Source organism: Oryctolagus cuniculus, chromosome 1 (assembly GCF_964237555.1).
Source record: "Oryctolagus cuniculus chromosome 1, mOryCun1.1, whole genome shotgun sequence".
NCBI classification, from domain to species: Eukaryota; Metazoa; Chordata; class Mammalia; order Lagomorpha; family Leporidae; genus Oryctolagus; species Oryctolagus cuniculus.
In genome coordinates, this window is record NC_091432.1 from 45,960,875 (window position 1) to 45,981,121 (window position 20,247).

Sequence of the window (20,247 nt, forward strand, 5' to 3'; positions counted from 1 at the left end):
AGTCAGGAGTCAGGAGATTCTTCCGAGTCTCCCATGTGGATGCAGGAGACCAAGTACTTGGGTCATCTTCCTTTGATTTCTCAGGCACATTAGCAGGGAGCTAGAGCAGAAGGGGAGCAGCTGGGACTGAAAATGGCATCCATATGCTGCGGCTTTACCCACTACACCACAGCACTAGCCCCAAATATCACATTTTTAATCAGACTTTCATTTAGTTATTTGTGTATAAATAAACTTATTATTTCCAATTTAATTCAAATGGTTACAGGCTAGAAAAAAATTAAAAGTATAAAGTATGAAATGGGAGAAGTAAAACTATTTCTGAAGGACATGATTATTTACAAACAAAACCTATGGAATCTATAAAACAACTACTAGAGGGAACCAGTAAACTAAATAAGATTATAGAATACAAGTTCAATAAAAATCAGTTGTTTATTATACTAGCAGTAACCAACTGAAAAATGGTGTTTAAAAATTTGCATTTTTAAGGTTTGCAAAAATTTTAAACTTAACAAAAGATGTGTTAAGAGTCATACACTGAAGCCAGCGCCGTAGCTCACTAGGCTAATCCTCCACCTTGTGGCGCCGGCACACCAGGTTCTAGTCCCGGTCGGAGCGCCGGATTCTGTCCCAGTTGCCCCTCTTCCAGGCCAGCTCTCTGCTGTGGCCAGGGAGTACAGTGGAGGATGGCCCAAGTGCTTGGGCCCTGCACCCCATGGGAGACCAGGAGAAGTACCTGGCTCCTGCCATCGGATCAGCGCGGTGCGCCGGCCGCAGCGCGCCAGTCGCGGCGGCCATTGGAGGGTGAACCAACGGCAAAAGGAAGACCTTTCTCTCTCTCTCTCTCACTGTCCACTCTGCCTGTCAAAAAAAAAAAAAAAAAAAAAGAGTCATACACTGAGGGCCCAGCATTGTAGCCCAATGGGTTAAGTCGCTGTTGGCAGCACCAACATCCCATATGGACAGAGGTTTGAGTCCCGACTACTCCATTTCCAACCCAGCTCCTTCCTAGTGCTTGTGAAAGCAGTTGAAGATGGCCCCAGTGTGTGGGCCCTTACACCCATGTGGAAGACCGAAGGCAGTGCTTGGCTTCAGCCTAGCCCAGCCTTGGGTCTTGCAGCCATTTGGGGAGTGAACCAGCAGATGGAAGCTGTCTCTTCTTCTCTTCATATAACTCATTCAAATAGATAAATAAATCTTTTTAAAAAATAAATATATTGTTCATAAAGGCTAGGAATCAAATCATGTCATAATTCATTTGTCCTAAAGCAGGAAAGAGTTGCCACTTCAGTTTAAAATTTTACTCTGTTTATTTAGTGTCATTTTAACTTTTTGAAAGGTAGACAGAGAGACTGAGAAATAGACAGAGAAAGAGATAGATAGGTTTCTTTAATTTGCTGGTTTATTCCTCAAATGCCTATCACAGCCAGGGCTGGGGCAAATCAAAACTAGAAGCCTGGAACTCAATCTGGGTCTCCAACATGAGTGGTAAGGATCCAAGTACTTGAGTCATCATCTTCTACCTCCCAGAGTATGCATTAGCAGGAAGCTGACTGGAAGTGGGACTTGAACTAGGTACTCGGATGTGGCATGCAGATGTCCCAAGTACTGACTCATCCATTTCACCAAATGCCTGCCTCTCATTTTGTTTTTAAAATCACTTTTACTGAAGTATAATTTAAATGCAGCAAAACTCATCCTTTTGGTGTATAATTCTATGTGCTCTGAAAAATACATACACCATCTCAGGCAAGAGATTGACATGAACTACCACCACAAATCTCATCACTCAATTTTAATAGCATTATTTTAACATCAGCTTTGTAGACAGCATTCTATTACTCTCCGGTTGGTTTTAAATATGTTCCATTAATTCCTGCTATGAAAGACAAAGCAACAGAAGCATAAATACTTCTTCCCATCTGCCTTCTGCATCGCCTTTCCCATTTTTGTGAGTTCCAGTATATGTCATTGTTAGCATATAAAACATTTACATTCTATGTTATTACCCTAAAATACACATTTGTTGTAGTTTTAATTCTAATTATATAAAAAACCTATTTCTCACATTTTCCAACTTTACCTCATCACTTAGTTTGCTGAATGCAAAACACTAAAATTCCTGACACACAGTGCTTAGTTAGTCTTAAGTAGAAACAGATGTAGTATTTAGTAAACCTATCTTCAACTAACTTTACCAATTGTTTTAGAAATGAATGAGTACCTCTAAATAACTGTAGAAATACTTGGCAATAACAGGAGGATAAATAGCTAAGTTACTGGCTGCTTGTATGTTTTTGGTTTGTTTTTAAATTAATTTTAGAGGTAGAAAGGCAGAGCGCTCCCAACTATTGGTTCACTCTTCAAATGTCTGCAATGGCAGATGCTTTGCCAGGGCTGGAGCTAGCAGCTAGGAACAGCCCATCCAGGTCCCCCACGTGGTTGGCCTGAACCCAGTCATGTGGGCCATCACTGCAGATTTCCAACACCTGAAATGTCAGGAAGCTGGAGCCAGGAATTGAACCCACGCACTCTGATGTGGGAAGTGAGCACCTTACCTGCTAGGCTAAATACCAGTTTCTTAGCTGTTATTTATAAAGCCTTTACTCCATGCCATGTGTATCTGTATGAGATACTTCAAAAACTTCAAGGAAAATGTGTGAAAATGTTGTGAAAAACTAGGTATGAATTTCAAACTGAAATACCACCATATAGTGAGACATAAACTGAACCTAAATTCATGTGAAAATAAAGCATAGTTCCATCATGTTTATAAGGATCTTCAATATTCTCCCTCTCTCATAGAGCAATTGTTATTTCTAAAATCTTTCCTTCAGAAATATTTAAAGGAAAACTGTGTTGTGTACTATAAGAATGAGCATCTAAACAACTGGTGATATTCATCAAGATATACTCAAATACACAAAGAGGTTAAACATTTCATGTTATTCTTTTATCTTGATTTTGTTAACAATTAACACTGAATAGCACGGTTATGCAGGTAGATGCTAACTTCTTTTCCATGTACTTCCAGATTACCTTAACATAAATATTAGCTATATAAAAATATGCAGAGGCCTATACTTGAACCTCCTTATTTATAGCTCTGATGATGGGAAATAGCTCTGCCACTGTTAAAATGCTAAAGGTTCTTAATGAATTTTGCTAATTCAATTTAAGTGTATTAAGTTGCTGACAGTTCTTCAGTAAGATCAATGAATATCACCCTGGGAAGTATAAAAAGTTATTTGAATCTTTCCTGGAACTTCAAGCATCAAATTAAAAAAGCGCCCTATAATAGAAAAACAAAGCGGTTTAGTGAAGAGCATCTGAAGTCATAGATCTGAATTATAATAAAATAGCAAGCCATGGCTACTTAATGTGTGTCATCCAGAACATTTATGAGACTGTTTCTAAAACCTCAAAGGACTGCTGTGAGGATTATATCTGATAACAAAAATAAATAGAGAGTACATTATTTGGCAGGTAATAGACAATGAACAAATTATAGGAAATAGTGTTGTTAGTACTGGTGAAAGAAATCCAGTACAATTAGAGAAAGATATATCCAAGTGTCGCAAGATAAAACACATTCAAAAATTTTAGAGGCAGCTGTTAGACACACTGGAAAGATGCCATTTGGGATGGTCTTATACCTGGCTCTGCTTCCAATCTCAGCTTCCTGCTAATGCATACCCTCGGAGGTAGCAGGCGACAGCTTAGGTATAGCTGGGTCCCTGCTACCCATGTGGGAGCCCCAGACTTCCCAACTCCTGTTTCAGGCCAGTACGAATCTGGCAGTTGGAATCATCTGGGGAGCACACCACTGACCCAGGAGAGCCTGGCAAGAACACTTACACGCTGTCCTCTCGCACTAGGGGGAGCTAGGTTCATGGCACAGAACATGCACAGTCTTGAAATGGCTGCCAGAAATAGAGCAATGAAAAAAAGATTAAATGGTATTATGAAAATAATTCTACTACTGTCCGAGAAAATTTTCTGAGTTTTATGCTTGGGCATTACTGATTTTTTTTTAAAGATTATTTACTTGAAAGTCAGAGTTTCATAGATCAAGAAGGAGGAGAGAGGAGAGAGAGAGACAGAGATCTTCCATCTGCTGGTTGAAATTGGCTACAACAGCTGGAGCTGCACCGATCCGAAACCAGGAGCTTCTTCCAAGTCTCCCACGCGGGTGCAGCAGCCCAAGGATTTGGGCCATCTTCTACTGCTTTCCCAGGCCATGGCAGAGTTGGATTGAAAGAAGAGCAGCCAGGTCTCAAACCGGCATCTATATGGGATGCTGGCACTGCAGGCGGCGGCTTTACCTGCTACGCCACAGCGCTAGCCCTGGGCCTTACTGATTTTTAATTGTACCATAATTGCCAAACTAACTTCACTGAACACTGATGGGCAGGAGGCATGACTATGGTCAAGCATATTATGTTGCCAGTTCAAAATGTCCCTCCTCTCTATCTGAAAAGAAGCACAGAACAGAGGAGACAGTACACGAATCTACCATCAGATCAAATTTATTCAAAGAAAAATTTGCAAAGGTGGGTGACCAACTGCTGGCATGCACATTGACAGAACACATGGCTCCATCTCTATCCATTATCATCTAAGAGTTTGTCAACTGAACTCTGATCACGGAAAACATTTGTTGAACCTAAAGCTTTGAGAAAGGAAAGGTACAAGGAGAGGGTTGAACAAGGAGGGACAGATGCCATTCAATTCAACTTTAATGACTCAACACCTATGGTACTCTATATTCCAGAAGCTGTGGAACTCACTGAAGAATCAATAATAAGGAAAAATAATCCCTGCCCTGAATGACATTTTGTTTATATACAACTATTCACAGCAGAAGACCTATACACAGTCTTATTCTGAATATGTCATTAGTAAAATGAAATATTTTCCAGAAACTTGAAAAGAAAGCCTTCCTAATTTACTGGGATTCATTTATACACTGGTTGTGTATGCTGTACTCCAAAAACTTACTAGAAACCAGTCACTACTTTGATAGTCTCAATAAATCATACAGATGCTAGGTTTATGTAGTTAGATCAGGGAAAGTTCACCATTAAAGTGAATAATCTTGAAATTAGTATGAAATATGCTACTGGGAAAAAAGGAACTAAATGATATAAAGATTAAAAACAAAAAGAAGTTCCTGTTAGATTTCAATTTGAATATCGAAAAGCTTCCAAGCGGTCAGCATTGTGACATAGTGAGTAAAGTCACAGTATACAATGCCGGATCCCATATGAGCATAGGTTAGTGGCCCAGCTACTCAATAGTGATCCAGCTCCCTGCTAATGGTCTTGGAAGTGCAGCAGAGGATGGCCCAAGTGTTTGGGTCCGTGCTACCCATGCGGGAGACGTGGAAGAAGCTACTGGCTCCTGGCTTTGGCCTGGCTTAGCCCTGCCCATTGTGGCCACCTGGAGAGTGAACCAAAAGAAACAGATGGAAGATTTCTCTTTGTAGCTCTTTCAAATAAATAAATGAATATTTTTTTATTTATTTATTTTACTTGAAAGTGTTACACACAGAGAAAGGAGAGGTAGGTAGAGAGAGGAAGAGAGAGAGAAAGAGAGAGAAAGAGAGAGAAAGAGAGAGAAGTCTTCCTTCCACTGGTTCACTACCCAATTGGCTGCAACAGCCAGAGCTGCGCCGATCTGAAGCCAGGAGCCAGGAGTTTCTTCCAGGTCTCCCACGTGGGTGCAGGGGCCCAAGCACCTGGGCCATCTTCCACTGCTTTACCAGGCCATAGCGGAGTTGGATCGGAAGTGGAGCAGCTGGGACTGGAACCGACGCCCATATGGGATGCTGGCATTGCAGGCAGTGGCTTTTACCCACTATGCTACAGTGCTGGCCCCTAAATAAATATTTTTCAAAAAGCTTCCAAAACCTAGTCCTTAGGATTTTACTTAAAAAGAAAAAAAAAAAAGCCTCTAATTATAGTTCTTGAGAAAACCATTAACTTAAGAGTGCTGTATGTCATACATAATGTTCTATTTTCAAAAATATAGTGAAGAATGCCTTAAAGTTTTTCTAATGGAAATATCTTTCATCTGTATTGGGAACTCTCTCAGTCATGCATAGGTTATTTGAAATCCAAAGGTTCATCTGGTTCTACTGGACTACAATTAGATTATTAAGAGTAGAATTTCACACTCACCTGATCCTCCTTTTGTCAAGTATTTGCTCTTTGCATAAAGGACAGAATCCAACATAGACTCAAAAAGAAGAAAATAGCCCTGTATAAAAAAAGGAAAAGAGTAGATTTCAATAATGAATAAAATATGTAATATTTGCCACATCTGAAGTTACTTTAGGCATAAATTCTCCAAATAATAATTTTTATAAAACCAGAGGACAAAGCAGACCCATCAAGTTCCTTACAGAAGAATACACTCAGTCTTCCTGTGTCTACCTTCCATACTACTATTTCTTCTTTGTTAAAAGGAAAATTGTAGAAAGAAATTGTTAGCAAACAGTATAGCTTCCTGGAATGTTGTAATGTTAATGTAGAGAAGCCATTTTCAACTATGCTCAACTATATTTTTCCTTGTCCCAAAATGTCAACAGCTCTAAGGCTCAAAAACCCTACTCTACAACAGCATTTCACAAAGTGTTTCCTGCCTTTTTTTTTTTTTTTTTTTTTTTTTTGGTTAAAAGGTGTGGGGAGAGGTTTGAGAGTGGAGGGGAAGGAGGAGAAGGTCCTTAGTTAAAAGGTTTGAGGAACACCACATGCTACATGTGAGAGTCAAAGTTCACATCAACACAACAGAAGTTTTGAGTAGTATTATGGTAGAGAAATGCTGAACATGCTAGAACCCAGTATTGCCACTTTCAGAATACAGGATTCTTCCCCCCCTCCTTTTTTTTTTTACCACTATCCACATTTTGCAGAACAAATGGTGCTTGAAATACAGTTCATGAAACATGATCCCAGTGTACTGCAGATTTTAAAGCACAGTAATGAATCATCTACCAAGAAAGGACAATAATCATACAAATAGAAAGAATCTGCTGCTACCAGAGTCACAAATACACTGCAACATAATAGTATGCTATACAGATTATTACTAAAATGACAAAATCATGACCTGAAGAGTCAGGGCCTGTTTCTTCTCATCTTTTGCTTTCTAGCATGCACTCCCAATCGCCTCCATGCCACAGGGAAGGTCAAGTGCTTAGCATACTGCTTAACACATAATACATCTTATTACTGCTTAAGGTGAACCAATATGAATTTTACCCTTAGCTTAGCATTCTAAATAAAAACTGTCCTCATCCAATCATTTGTTCCTCACATACCCAACTCCCAGATGAGATAAACACAACATTCTTTAACCAGGTGAACAAAAAATGTTGTAAGGGTTTCACTAGAACAAGAAAAAAATGAAACCTAGAAACCCAGAAAGGATAATCACCACAAGAGATTAACAGCAAATTTAAATTTATAGAAAATTCAGCTCTCATGCTTGAATCACTTATAAAGGAACTTAATTAAATTGCCACCAGCAACTCCACACTGGCTTTTACCTCCCCCTTCCTCCCAACAGTAATTCACTGATAAGAAATAACTGCCTGCAAAACAAAGCTTACTTATTAATGTGTTTATATTAGGAAACGTAAGGATTTGGTAGACACTGCTTTTTTGGATAGAATACTTCAATAATATGTCAAATTCTTAAAAGTTAGTTCTCCATTAATATCTGTGTATTCAAAGACCAAGGACTTTGCAGAATTCAACTAAGAAATCTTTATCAATCTGACATAATTTATGTAGATCTATGCACACAAATGCTTATAAACAGGCAATCATTCATTGATCAAAGTGAACTATAATTATTCTGAGGAATTACTAAAAGGTGGTTTATGGGAAAAAAATCAGCTGATCAAACATGTTAATAGAGACTGGTGTTATGACACAATAAGCTGCCCACGCATTGCTGGCATGCCATGGAGCGAGAGAGTCTTGGCTGCTCTGGTTTCCATCTCCTGGCTTTGGCTTTTCCCAGCCCTAGCTATTGTGGGGGAGTGAACCAGTGGATAAAATATGTTTTTCACACTGTGTCTCTTCCTTTCCATTACTCTGCCTTTACAATAAATAAATCTTTAAAAAAGCAGCAGCAGCAGCAAATGATTACTTGGGCCCCTGACTCCCATGTGGGAGACCCAGATGGAACTCTGTGGACGCCTGGCTTCCGCCAGGCCTAGCCCCAGACATTGCAGCCATTTGGGTAGTGAATCAGCAGATACATTTCCTGGGAGGCAGCAGATGATGGTTCAAATAGCTGGGTCCTTTCCACCCACATCAGAGACCAGGATTTAGTTCCTGACTCCTGACTTCATCATAGCCAATCCCTGGTAATTGTGGGCATTTGGGGAGTGAATTAGTTGATGAGAGATCACTCCTTGTCAGTCTCTTTCTGCCTTTCAAATTCACACACATACACAGACACACACATTCATATTTTAAAAATAGTTTGAGGATAATGGTCAAATTAGTACCAATTCCAACTTGAGATTCCTACCAAGGATAATCAGGGATTTCCACCCCCTCCCTGCCATGGCAAAAACTCAGTTTCACTTAGTACTCTAAACTTTGGTATTTATGCTTACTTTCCCATATGTCTGCTTCCATTTGAAATAATAAACAATAACTATCTCCCCAAATACCCTATAATGAACATTTTTTTAAGATTTACTTTACTTATTTGAAAGACAGAGTTACAGAGAGAGGTAGAAAGAGAGAGGTCTTCCATCCGCTGGTTCAATCCCCAGATGGCTACGACGGCTGGAGCTGCACCAACTCAAAGCCAGGCAGGAGATTCTTCCGGCTCTCCCATGTGGGTGCAGGGGCCCAAAGACTTGGGCTCTTCTACTGCTTTCCCAGGCCATAGCAGAGAGCTGGATCGGAAGAGGAGCAGCTGGAACTAGAACCGGTGCCCATATGGGATGCCAGCGCTTCAGGCCAGGGCTGTAACCCATTGCGCCACAGCGCAGGACCCAGAATATTAGAAGAAATCAATAGAATTGAATTTAAAAAATTACAAAAGATCAGCAAAATGAAGAGCGGTGTTTCAAAACAAACAAAATTTTGACACCCCATTGGCCCAACTACCAAAAAATGGAGAGAGAAGACCCAAATCAATAAAATCAGAGAAGAAAAAGGGAATATAACAACAGACACCACAGAAATAAGGAGTCACCAGAAATTACAACAAAGATTTCCCTGTTTGGTGGCAAAAAACTCTATCAGAAACGGATTCCTGAACACATACAACCTACCTAGATTGAACCATTAATACACAGAAAACCTAAACAGACCCATAACCGAGTCAGAAACTGATTCAGCAATAAAGGCCCTCCAAACAAAGAAAAGCCGAGGACTGGATGGATTCACTGCTGACTTCTACCAGACATCTTTAAAAGAACTAACTCCAATTCTTCTCAAACTATTCAGAACAATTTAAAAAGAGGAAATCCTCCCAAATTCTTTCTATGAAGCCAGCATCACCTTAATTCCTAAACCTGAAAAAGATGTAGCAGAGAAAGAATTAAAGACCAATTATCCTGATGAATACAGACGTAAAAATCCTCAATAAAATTCTGGCCAATAAAATGCAACAAGAAATCAGAAGGATCATCCACCCAGACCAAGTGGGATTTATCCAGGGTATGCAGGGATGGTTCAGTGTTCGCAAATCAATCTATGTGATACACCACATTAACAGACTGCAGAAGAAAAACCATATGATTATCTCAATAGATGCAGAGAAAGCATTTGATAAAATACAACACCTTTTCATGAAGAAAACTCTAAGCAAACTGGCTATGGAAGGAACATTCCTCAATACAATCAAAGCAATTTATGAAAAACCCACGGCCAACATCCTATTGAATGGGGAAAAGCTGGAAGCATTCCCACTGAGATCTGCTACCTGACAGGGATGCCCACTCTCACCATTGCTATTCAATATAGGTCTGGAAGTTTTAGCCAGAGCTATTAGGCAAGAAAAAGAAATTAAAGGGATACAAATTGGGAAGGAAGAACTCAAACTATCCCTCTTTGCAGATGATATGATTCTTTATTTAGGGGATCCAAAGAACTCTACTAAGAGAATATTGGAACTCATAGAAGAGTTTGGCAAAGTAGCAGGGTATAAAATCAATGCACAAAAATCAACAGCCTTTATATACACAGACAATGCCACAGCTGAGGAAGAACTTCTAAGATCAATCCCATTCACAATAGCTACAAAAACAATCAAATACCTTGGAATAAACTTAACCAAGGAAGTTAAAGATCTCTACGATGAAAATTACAAAACCTTAAAGAAAGAAATAGAAGAGAGAACCAAAAAATGGAAAAATCTTCCATGCTCAAGGATTGGAAGAATCAATATCATCAAAATGTCCATTCCCCCAAAAGCAATTTATTGATTCAATGCAATACCAATCAAGATACCGAAGACCTTCTTCTCAGATCTGGAAAAAATGATGCTGAAATTCATATGGAGACACAGGAGACCTCGAATAGCTAAAGCAATCTTGTACAACAAAAACAAAGCCGGAGGCATCACAATACCAGATTTCAGGACATACTACAGGGCAGTTGTAATCAAAACAGCATGGTACTGGTACAGAAACAGAAGGATAGACCAATGGAACAGAATAGAAACACCAGAAATCAATCCAAACATCTACAGCCAACTTATATTTGATCAAGGATCCAAAACCAATCCCTGGAGTAAGGACAGTCTATTCAATAAACAGTGCTGGGAACACTGGATTTCCACGTGCAGAAGCATGAAGCAAGACCCTTACCTTATATCTTATGCAAAAATCCACTTAACATGCATTAAAGACCTAAATCTATGACCCGATACCATCAAATTATTAGAAAACATTGGAGAAACCCTGCAAGATATAGATACCGGCAAAGACTTCTTGGAAAAGACCCCAGAGGCACAGGCAATCAAAGCCAAAATTAACATTTGGGATTGCATCAAACTGAGAAGTTTCTGTACTTCAAAAGAAACAGTCAGGAAAGTGAAGAGACAACCGACAGAATGGGAAAAAATATTTGCAAACTATGCAACAGATAAAGGATTAATAACCAGAATCTACAAAGAGATCAAGAAACTCCACAAAAACAAAACCAACAACCCACTTAAGAGATGGGCCAAGGACCTCAATAGACATTTTTCAAACGAAGAAATCAAATGGCCAACAGACACATGAAAAAATGTTCAGCATCACTAGCAATCAGGGAAATGCAAATCAAAACCACAATGAGGTTTCACCTCACCCCGGTTAGAATGGCTCACATTCAGAAATCTACCAACAACAGATGCTGGCGAGGTTGTGGGGAAAAAGGGACACTAACCCACTGTTGGTGGGAATGCAAACTGGTCAAGCCACTATGGAAGTCAGTCTGGAGATTCCTCAGAAACCTGAATATAGGTCTACCACATGACCCAGCCATCCCACTCCTTGGAATTTACCCAAAGGAAATTAAATTGGCAAACAAAAGATCTCTCTGCACCTCAATGTTTATTGCAGCTCAATTCACAATAGCTAAGACCTGGAATCAACCTAAATGCCCATCAACAGTAGACTGGATAAAGAAATTATGGGACATGTACTCTGTAGAATACTATACAGCAGTCAAAAACAATGAAATCCGGTCATTTGCAACAAAATGGAGGTATCTAGAAAGCATCATGTTCAGTGAATTAAGCCAGTCCCAAGAGGACAAATACCATATGTTCTCCCTGGTCGGTGACAACTAACCGAGCACCAAAGAGGAAACCTGTTGAAGTGAAAGGGACACTATGAGAAACAGTGACTTGATCAGCTCTTGTCTTGACTGTTGATGTACAATTTAATACTTTATCCCTTTTAGTATTTTTTTTTTGTTCTACTTAATACTATTGGTTGAACTCTGTAATTAACACACAATTATTCTTAGGTGTTTAAATTTAACTGAAAGGTGATCCCTGTTAAATACAAGAGTGGGAATAAGAGAGGGAGGAGATGTACAATTTGGGACATGCTCAATTGGACTTGCCCCAAATGGGGGAGTTAGAAACGTGCCAGGGGATTCCAATACAATCCCATCAAGGTGGCACGTATCAATGCCATCTCACTAGTCCAAGTGATCAATTTCAGTTCACAATTGATCACACTGATAGGACTAAGAGTCAAAGGGATCACATAAACAAGACTAGTGTCTGCTAATGCTAACTTGATAGAATAAAAAAGGGAGAGAACGATCCAACATGGGAAGCGGGATACACAGCAGACTCATAGAATGGCAGATGTCCTAAATAGTACTCTGGCCTCAGAATCAGCCCTCAAGGCATTCGGATCTGGCTGAAGAGCCCATGAGAATATTTTAGGCATGGAAAGTCAAGACACTCTGACAATAAAAAAAAAAAAAAGAGGACCTAAATGAAAGATCTCTGCGAATGAGATCCCAGTGGAAAGAACGGGCCATCAAAGAAGGAGGTACCTTTCTCTGAAGGGAGGAGAGAACTTCCACTTTGACTATGACTTTGTCTAAATAAGATAGAAATCAGGGAACTCAGGGAGATTACTGACGCCATAAACAAGAGTGTCAATTTGTTAAGTCAACAACAGGAGTCACTGTGTACTTACTCCTCATGTAGGATCTCTGTCCTTAATGTGTTGTCCAATGTGAATTAATGCTATAACTAGTACTGAAATAGTATTTTACACTTTAGGTTCTGTGTGGGTGCAAACTGATGAAATCTTTACTTAATATATACTAAATCCATCTTCTATATATAAAGAGAATTGAAAATGAATCTTGATGTGAATGGAATGGGAGAGGGAGTGGGAGATGGGAGGGGTGTGGGTGGGAGGGAAGTTATGGGGGGGAAAAGCCATTGTAATCCATAAACTGTACTTGGGAAATTTATATTTACTAAATGAAAGTTTAAAAAAAGAGAAATTTATGAAATACATTAATATACCCAGTTAAAATTAGCAAATGAAGATTCATCTATGTTTTGCTAATGGTCATTGTTCTTTCTCTCAACTTTCCACTTTACTAAACATCATTTTACTATAGGCTCCCTATGTGACAAATCAGCATTTAAGTTCCTGGGAATTGTCCTTGGTTCTGAACCAAATCATTTATACTGATATCAGGAGGCTTTCCTCCAAATGCTCAGCTCATCTGCAGCATAATTCAGACTGTAATTTCACAGGCTGCTGCCTCACCTGTAGGGGTGCCATCTGGAAGCAGAATTATACTGATATTTTCTCCCATGATGCTCTTGGGACAGTCATCTTTCAAAAATGTCAATTTTAAAAATTAAATATTGCATTTATATTCTAAAAATTAGTTACTAAATAGGAACATATGGAATTAAATTAGGGACAAGAATATTAACATTATTCATTGAAATGGAAACCCTAGTAGTATTTTTTAAATGTTGTTCATGAAATATTCATGTGACACATCAGTAATAAAAGAAACTTGATACTTTCAGCATAAGGTATGTCTACTTTTTAGTTCAAATAGCTGAATTATCAATATACACCTAGGCAATATTTAGCTATGGAAAAATGAATCAAATAAAATGACGAGCTAATCTGCAAAAGACTGCTGACAATAGTTAATAAACCAGAATTATTTAAAGATAAAAGATTACTTAAAGCAAAAAAACAAGACTACAAAACCTACTCACAATTTCTATGTACTATACCTCTGAATCACAGTAAATGTTTGATCGTATTTTCCCCAATGTTACTATCAATTTCCAATAAGATTTACTGTAAACCTAATTTTTATCCAATGTGATTGGGACTGAGAGTTGATTTTAAGTAACAAGACAAATGTACATTTGGTTGCCAAAACTGTTGGATTCCATTGATTGGAATCTTTACCATCATCCCTGCATAAATATACTCACATGTTATACATAGTTTCCAGTTTTGGTTGTTTTGAAACAGAAAAATATTCTAAGGGTATTTCCAAGCAGAGATTCCTTGAATTCCCTAATTGCCATCTTTTAACTCCTAGTCTTTCATAACTGTTTTACTAACCCCTTCATTTCAAGTTCATTTATTTTAGTGGTTTCCCTTGAGTTTTTCCAAAGTGCTCAATTTCCTTTTCATGTCCTTTTTACAATCTTACTCAATAGTCTGTATTTGTATTTCACTGATCAAACATAAACAGCAGACAAATACTATCAACTCTTGGCAATAGACACATAACACAAATGACAGGAGCTGAATAGTTAGTAGCAGCATACTGGAGCAGCTTAAAGTTTTAAAGAAGCCATAGAAACCTAGGCCATAGTAACCTAGCAATGTGTTTTTAAAAAAATGAGGAAAATCATTAATTTGGCAAGTCTGTTAAATGCAAGTTGGTTAGGGAAGACTATTACATATTCACATAACAAAATATATTTCTATGATGTCACTGCTTCAGGGAACTTTTCCTGATGCTCCAGATTAGGACAGGTAACCTTAATAATACTACCTAAGTGAGAGGTTGAGTTGTTACCAATGCACAGAAATGAGAACTCACAAGTAAGGTTTCTTGACTTTGATACTATTTGAAATTTTGGGCCAGATAAAACTTTCTTTTTTGAGGGGCATCTGTTCACTCAGCTGCAGCTGATAAAATTTTATTATGGGGGCTGTTGTATCCACTGCAGGATGCAGCATTCCTTGATGTATGATCACTGTCTTGCCTACTCATCCGAGTTGCAGCAACATGCGATTTTCCAGACGTTACCCAAATATTCCCCAGGGCAAAAAATTGACCCCCATATCCCACTGAGAACTTCTTCTGTAGAGGTATCCAAGAAATAACTGGATAAGTATTCTTTCCTAATCTACAGTGCCCTCTGTGAAAAATGCAACAAACTTGAGGTTGTAATGTAAACTCTATTTCACTGTTAACAATTACAGCAGCCTTAGATATTGAGCTACAAAATTTTTCTGATGATTCCTCAGTCTGTCACTTGACCCTTTCACCTTAAAATGTGCTAATGTTTACTACATGATTTATTACAAATGGTTACATGACAGTTTTCAAGGTAATTAGGTAAAATCCTTTTGAGTAAGACACTTTCCTTATGACAGTTCTATAGCAACTGAAACAGACTCATACTTGGCATATAATGCAAGGTGACTGAGGATATTAAGAAATAACATGTGTATACCTGTACCCTTTCAACTGATTAGCCACAGAATGTATAAGAGAAACAATGTTGTTTTGAACATCTATATATATACACATACATCTCTGTTCAATGTTTTTGAACCAAAATTCCTGGCTTAAAAGATATGCACATTTAATATTTTGATCTGAATAATCAAACTGCTGCACAGAAAGACTATGGCAATTTTTACCACTGTAATTGTAGTAGTTGATTGAAGACCAATAATAACAGTGAAAGGTAAAGCTTATGGAGAATATTTTCATATGCCTGGGAGGAAAAGTACTAATCATAAATTAAAAAAAAGTAGTAAATTTAACTACATTAAAACCCAGAACTTCTGCTCATCAAAAGGCACAAAAGGAATGGAAAGATAAGTTGCTGAGTTTCAAAAGATATGTTACCTCCTCCCAATACACACATATTTCTATCTTTAGCACAGAATACTATTTATTTTTAATACAAGCATAGAATCAAGAAAAATGGATAAAATAATTATATACAATTATTCCACAAAATAGGAAATCCAAATAACCAATAATCAACCATATGCAGAAATGTTAAACTTCATTGGTAATTCAAACACAACAGGAATCAACTACATCACTACTGGATTAGCAATTATACAACACCCAGTGTTAAGTCTACGGAGGCATGAAACAAAATTTATCACTTTGGAAAAGTCTGGCATTATCTAGTAAAGTCGAAGAGCAGCACATCCTGTGATTCAGCAACTCTAATTATACACCTATAAGAGCATACTTAAATTTAACAGCATATATGAACAGATGCACTACTGCATTATTTCTCTTGGTATATAGCTGGAAAAGATCCAGTGTCCATCAACAATACAAGAATACATTGCAGCACGTCCATACAAAGGCACCTACAAAAATGAAAATGAGAAGATGGTGGAATAGAGAACTGCATACAGTGGTAGGCTAGGGATAAATAATGGAAAACAAAAGGTGTAGGAAATACATTCTCAGGGGAGAGTTAGAAAATTGCAGTGGACATTCAATGGAAGGAAGAGGAACACTGCGGATCTGTGCGCAAGGTACAGATGCGTAACACAAACAGGGACACAACACATGACTCCAGCAGGTGAGAGCTGAACCAAGTACTAGCTTTGGAGAATGAGGTGAGATCAGACTGCAGCAACCTGTACCACTGGTGATATAGCCAGAGAGTGTGCTGTGAGTCTGGCCTAGAGCCCTAAGGGGGAAAACGTACCTACTAACCCAGTGGGAAAAAAAAAGACATTTCTTCCTCCCAAGAACAGCACCCAGCAACTGACAGAAAGAGGGAGGGCGCCATTTTGGGCACAAGCAGCAGCTGCGGAAACCCTTGTGCAGTGCACAACAAGCTGAGACACGACGCCATCTTCTCCGCAGTGCTGGCAGAGCAGCTGTGGTGCAACCGGCGGGGAGAAGGCTACATTTGACCAATGGCTCTTGTGTATGTATGTGATCCAGAGATTCCCACAGAGGGAAAAATCGACATTCCCCACTAACTTTGATTCTGGCTGGACTGATAGTGGGCTGGGCATCCACGTAAGACTGTGAGGAGCCCCCAGCCTCCCAAAACACCACAGACTCTGTGGCTCAAACCACCTAGGCAGAGCACAGGCAGCTGGCTCTGGGAACATCTGCCTCTCTATGGACAGGACAGGCTATTGGGGGCAGAGAGGATCCTCTCTCTGTGACTGCAGGGGCTTTGTGACTGAGACTGTGGGGACTCTGTGACAGCACAAAAGCATATGGGGTGTAGCTGGGTCTCTGCAATCACTGTGTGTCAATCCACAAGCTCAGAGCTCCCTGATTGCATTGGGTGGATTACTCTCAAGTGGGTGGGTGGGTGAGGACTGTACAGGTCCTTTGTACAGTTTATAAGAAGTGCAGATGAGTATTGCACATACTGAGGGCTAACACCTGGGCACTCATCGCCTTGGAAGGTAGGAGACTGAGGGTGTGATCACACCAACAGAGGTGACCATAGCCCCACTCTCTGTTAACAAGGAGAGATCTATCATGCCCAATTTGGGTGTTACCCTGGATACTCACTCCACCCTGGAGTAGTGAGCAGAGCTCCCTGGCCACCCCTCTGGGTATTCACTAAAGTGCAAACATTCCACCTAAGCCACAATGGAAAAGATCAGTTTCAATTCAGTTAAAGGATAAAGACTTGCTGAATATATTAAAACACAAGACTATCTATTTGCTGCCTATAAGAAACACACCTCACCAAAAATCAAAAGCAGAATGCAGTTTCACCTCACTCCAATTAAAATGGTTCTCATACAGAAATCAACAAACAACAAATGCTGGCAAGGATGTGGGAGAAAAAGGTACCCTAATCTACTGCTGGAGGGAATGTAAACTGGTACAGCCACTGTGGAAGACAGTATGGAAATACCTTAGACATTTGAATATAGACCTACCATATGACCCAGTCATACCACTCCTGGGAATATATCCAAAAGAAAAGAAATCAGCATATCAAAGAGTTATCTGTACCCCCAAGTTTATAGCAGCTCAATTCACAATAGCTAAAGTATTGAATCAACCCAGATGTCCATCAACTGATGACTAGATAAAGAAATTATAGTATATATATACTAGAGAGTACAACTCAGCTGTAAAAAAAAGATGTAATCCTTTCTTTACAACAAAATGATACAACGGGAATCCATAATACTTAGTGAAATAAGCCAGTTCCCAAAAGGCAAATACCATATGTTTTCCCTGATCTGGCGTAATACGGTACCTAAAATGTAACGTATTGGAGTGAAATGGACATTTTAAGATTCAATGATTGTTTATAACCCTTGTCTCTACCGTTGAGGAACAGTGTTTTTTTCTTCATACTATTTGTTGAACTCTTTATGTAGTGTAGGATTAACCTTATGAATACAAAGTAAACTGCAAGTAGATCTTTGTAAAAATTAAGAATAAGAGTTGGGGCCGAAGAAGGGTTGGAGAATGGGTAGGGGGGAGGGAGGGTAAGGTGCAAAGCATCACTATGTTCCTGAATCTGTATATATAAAATCCATGAAACTTATATACCTTAAGTAAAATTTTTTAAAAAACTTTTAAAATTATAAATATATGCATAAATGCAAAACAAAAAATGAAAATGAACAATTATCCTTATAGGTAGTATCATTAAATGTTATAAAATGGCAGATTAATGAAAGCAAAAAAAAAAAACCCTAGTTAAAAAAAAAACAAGCTTTTCAGAAAGTACATGGTTTGCTGATATAAATATAAGCGATAAAACCATAAATGAAAAGTAAAAACATAATTAATCATAAAGGGCAAGAGAGTCATTATCTCTGGAGTAGGAAGGGAGCTATACTCAGATACAGTATTTGGTTTCTTTCTGTATTTTGGTTGATGATTACACAGGGTTCATTATATAATTATTTGTAACACTGCACCTGTAAGTTCACACAATTTCTTTGTATATTTGACAACTTAAAAAGTTACAAAATACAGTGTGCCATAATATAGATGAAAGCATAAAGAATACATACTCATGTCTATTTAAAATTGTTTACATGTATAGAATATCACCCAATTAAGGAAAGAGGCTAATGTAACAGCAGGGTTACAGGCATGGGAATGAGACTCTTTCTTCAATATAAATTCCTAACTTTAGAAACCGCTATTGTACTATATAATCACAAGCTAAAAACCCTTGTAGTCTTTTATACTTTATTTTGGAACAAAAACGTGAAACTGGGGTGGGATTTGGCCTAGGAGTTAAGATGCCTGTATCCCATATCAGACTGGTTAGGTTCAATATCAGCCTCTATCTCCTGACTCCAGCCTTTTACTGGAAGCCAACAGTAATGGCTCAAGTGCTTGGATTCCCACTATAAGCGTGGGAGGCCCAGAGTGAATTCCTCTCTCCTGGTTTAGGCCCTAGCCTAGTCCTAGCCTTTGCAGACATTTGGGGAGTGAGTTAGGAGATGGGAGCCCCCTCTACCCATCTGCCTCCCTCTTCCTATTAAATAAATAGATAGATAGATAGATAAAAATATATCAGGAATTATGACTTTTTTTTAAAAATGAGGGACAAAATCAAAGGTTATAGGCTGAGTTGTTAGAGCAGCTTAAAAAAATCAACTATGACAGTAAAGAGCTCATGAAAAATGGAATTAAAAGATTAACGAGGGGCCATTGCTGTGGTGCAGCAGGTAAAGCCACTGCCTGCAGGGCCGGCATCCCATATGCGCACCCGTTTGAGTCCCTGAGTCCCGGGTGCTCCACTTCCAATCCAGCTCTCTGCTATGGCTTAAGTAAAAGACGGCCCAAGACTGTGGACCTCTGTACCCGTGTGAAGACCAGAGGAAGGTCCTGATTCCTGGCCGCAGATCAGTGCAGCTCCAGCAGTTGCAGCCATGTGGGGAGTGAACTAGCAGATGGAAGACATCTCTTTCTCTCTAACTCTGCCTTTCAAATAAAGAAATCTTTATATAAAAGATTAACGTGATATTAAAAAAATCTGAAATTCATGAAGTCTTTTCATAATATCGCACTCCCCATGAACTTTTTGAAGCATATTTATAGCATATGCTATGGATTTAAAAATCCCTGAGACAGAAACATAAATGAGTTAAAAGAAAAAGTTTGAAAAATACCTTACATTCAAACATTAACCATAAAACAATTCCAGTGCCTTTATTAATATCAGCCAAATAGACTAAAAGAACAAAAATACTATCAAAGGCAAAGAAAACTTCATAATAATAAAGTCAAACTGATCAAGAATTCATGATAAATCCTAATGTGTATGCATCTAATAACTAGAAAAATGTCAGAAATAAAAACTGAAAAGAGAAACATACAATTTAAACTATAGGTAGAAATTTCACTGTTCTTGTTTCAGTAATTAACAAAAGATGTAAACTAAAATATTAAGTGATCTAGTCAACCAACCTGACTCAAATGACAATATATAAAATTTCATCCTATATCAGAATATTGCATATTCATCCTAAATCAATGTGGAACACTCAAA

At 38.6% G+C, this 20,247-nt stretch overlaps 1 protein-coding gene across 2 annotated transcripts in view; it reads right to left on the minus strand.

Moving 5' to 3' along the window:
- Positions 1-20,247, minus strand: part of PRMT3 (protein arginine methyltransferase 3) — a 157,258-nt gene that overhangs the window by 57,229 nt on the left and 79,782 nt on the right. For both annotated transcript variants that reach the window (XM_002708975.5, XM_070072461.1), the window contains exon 11: positions 6,186-6,264. In XM_002708975.5, the coding sequence (XP_002709021.1) occupies positions 6,186-6,264 (79 nt within the window). The remainder of the gene's footprint in view (positions 1-6,185; positions 6,265-20,247) is intronic.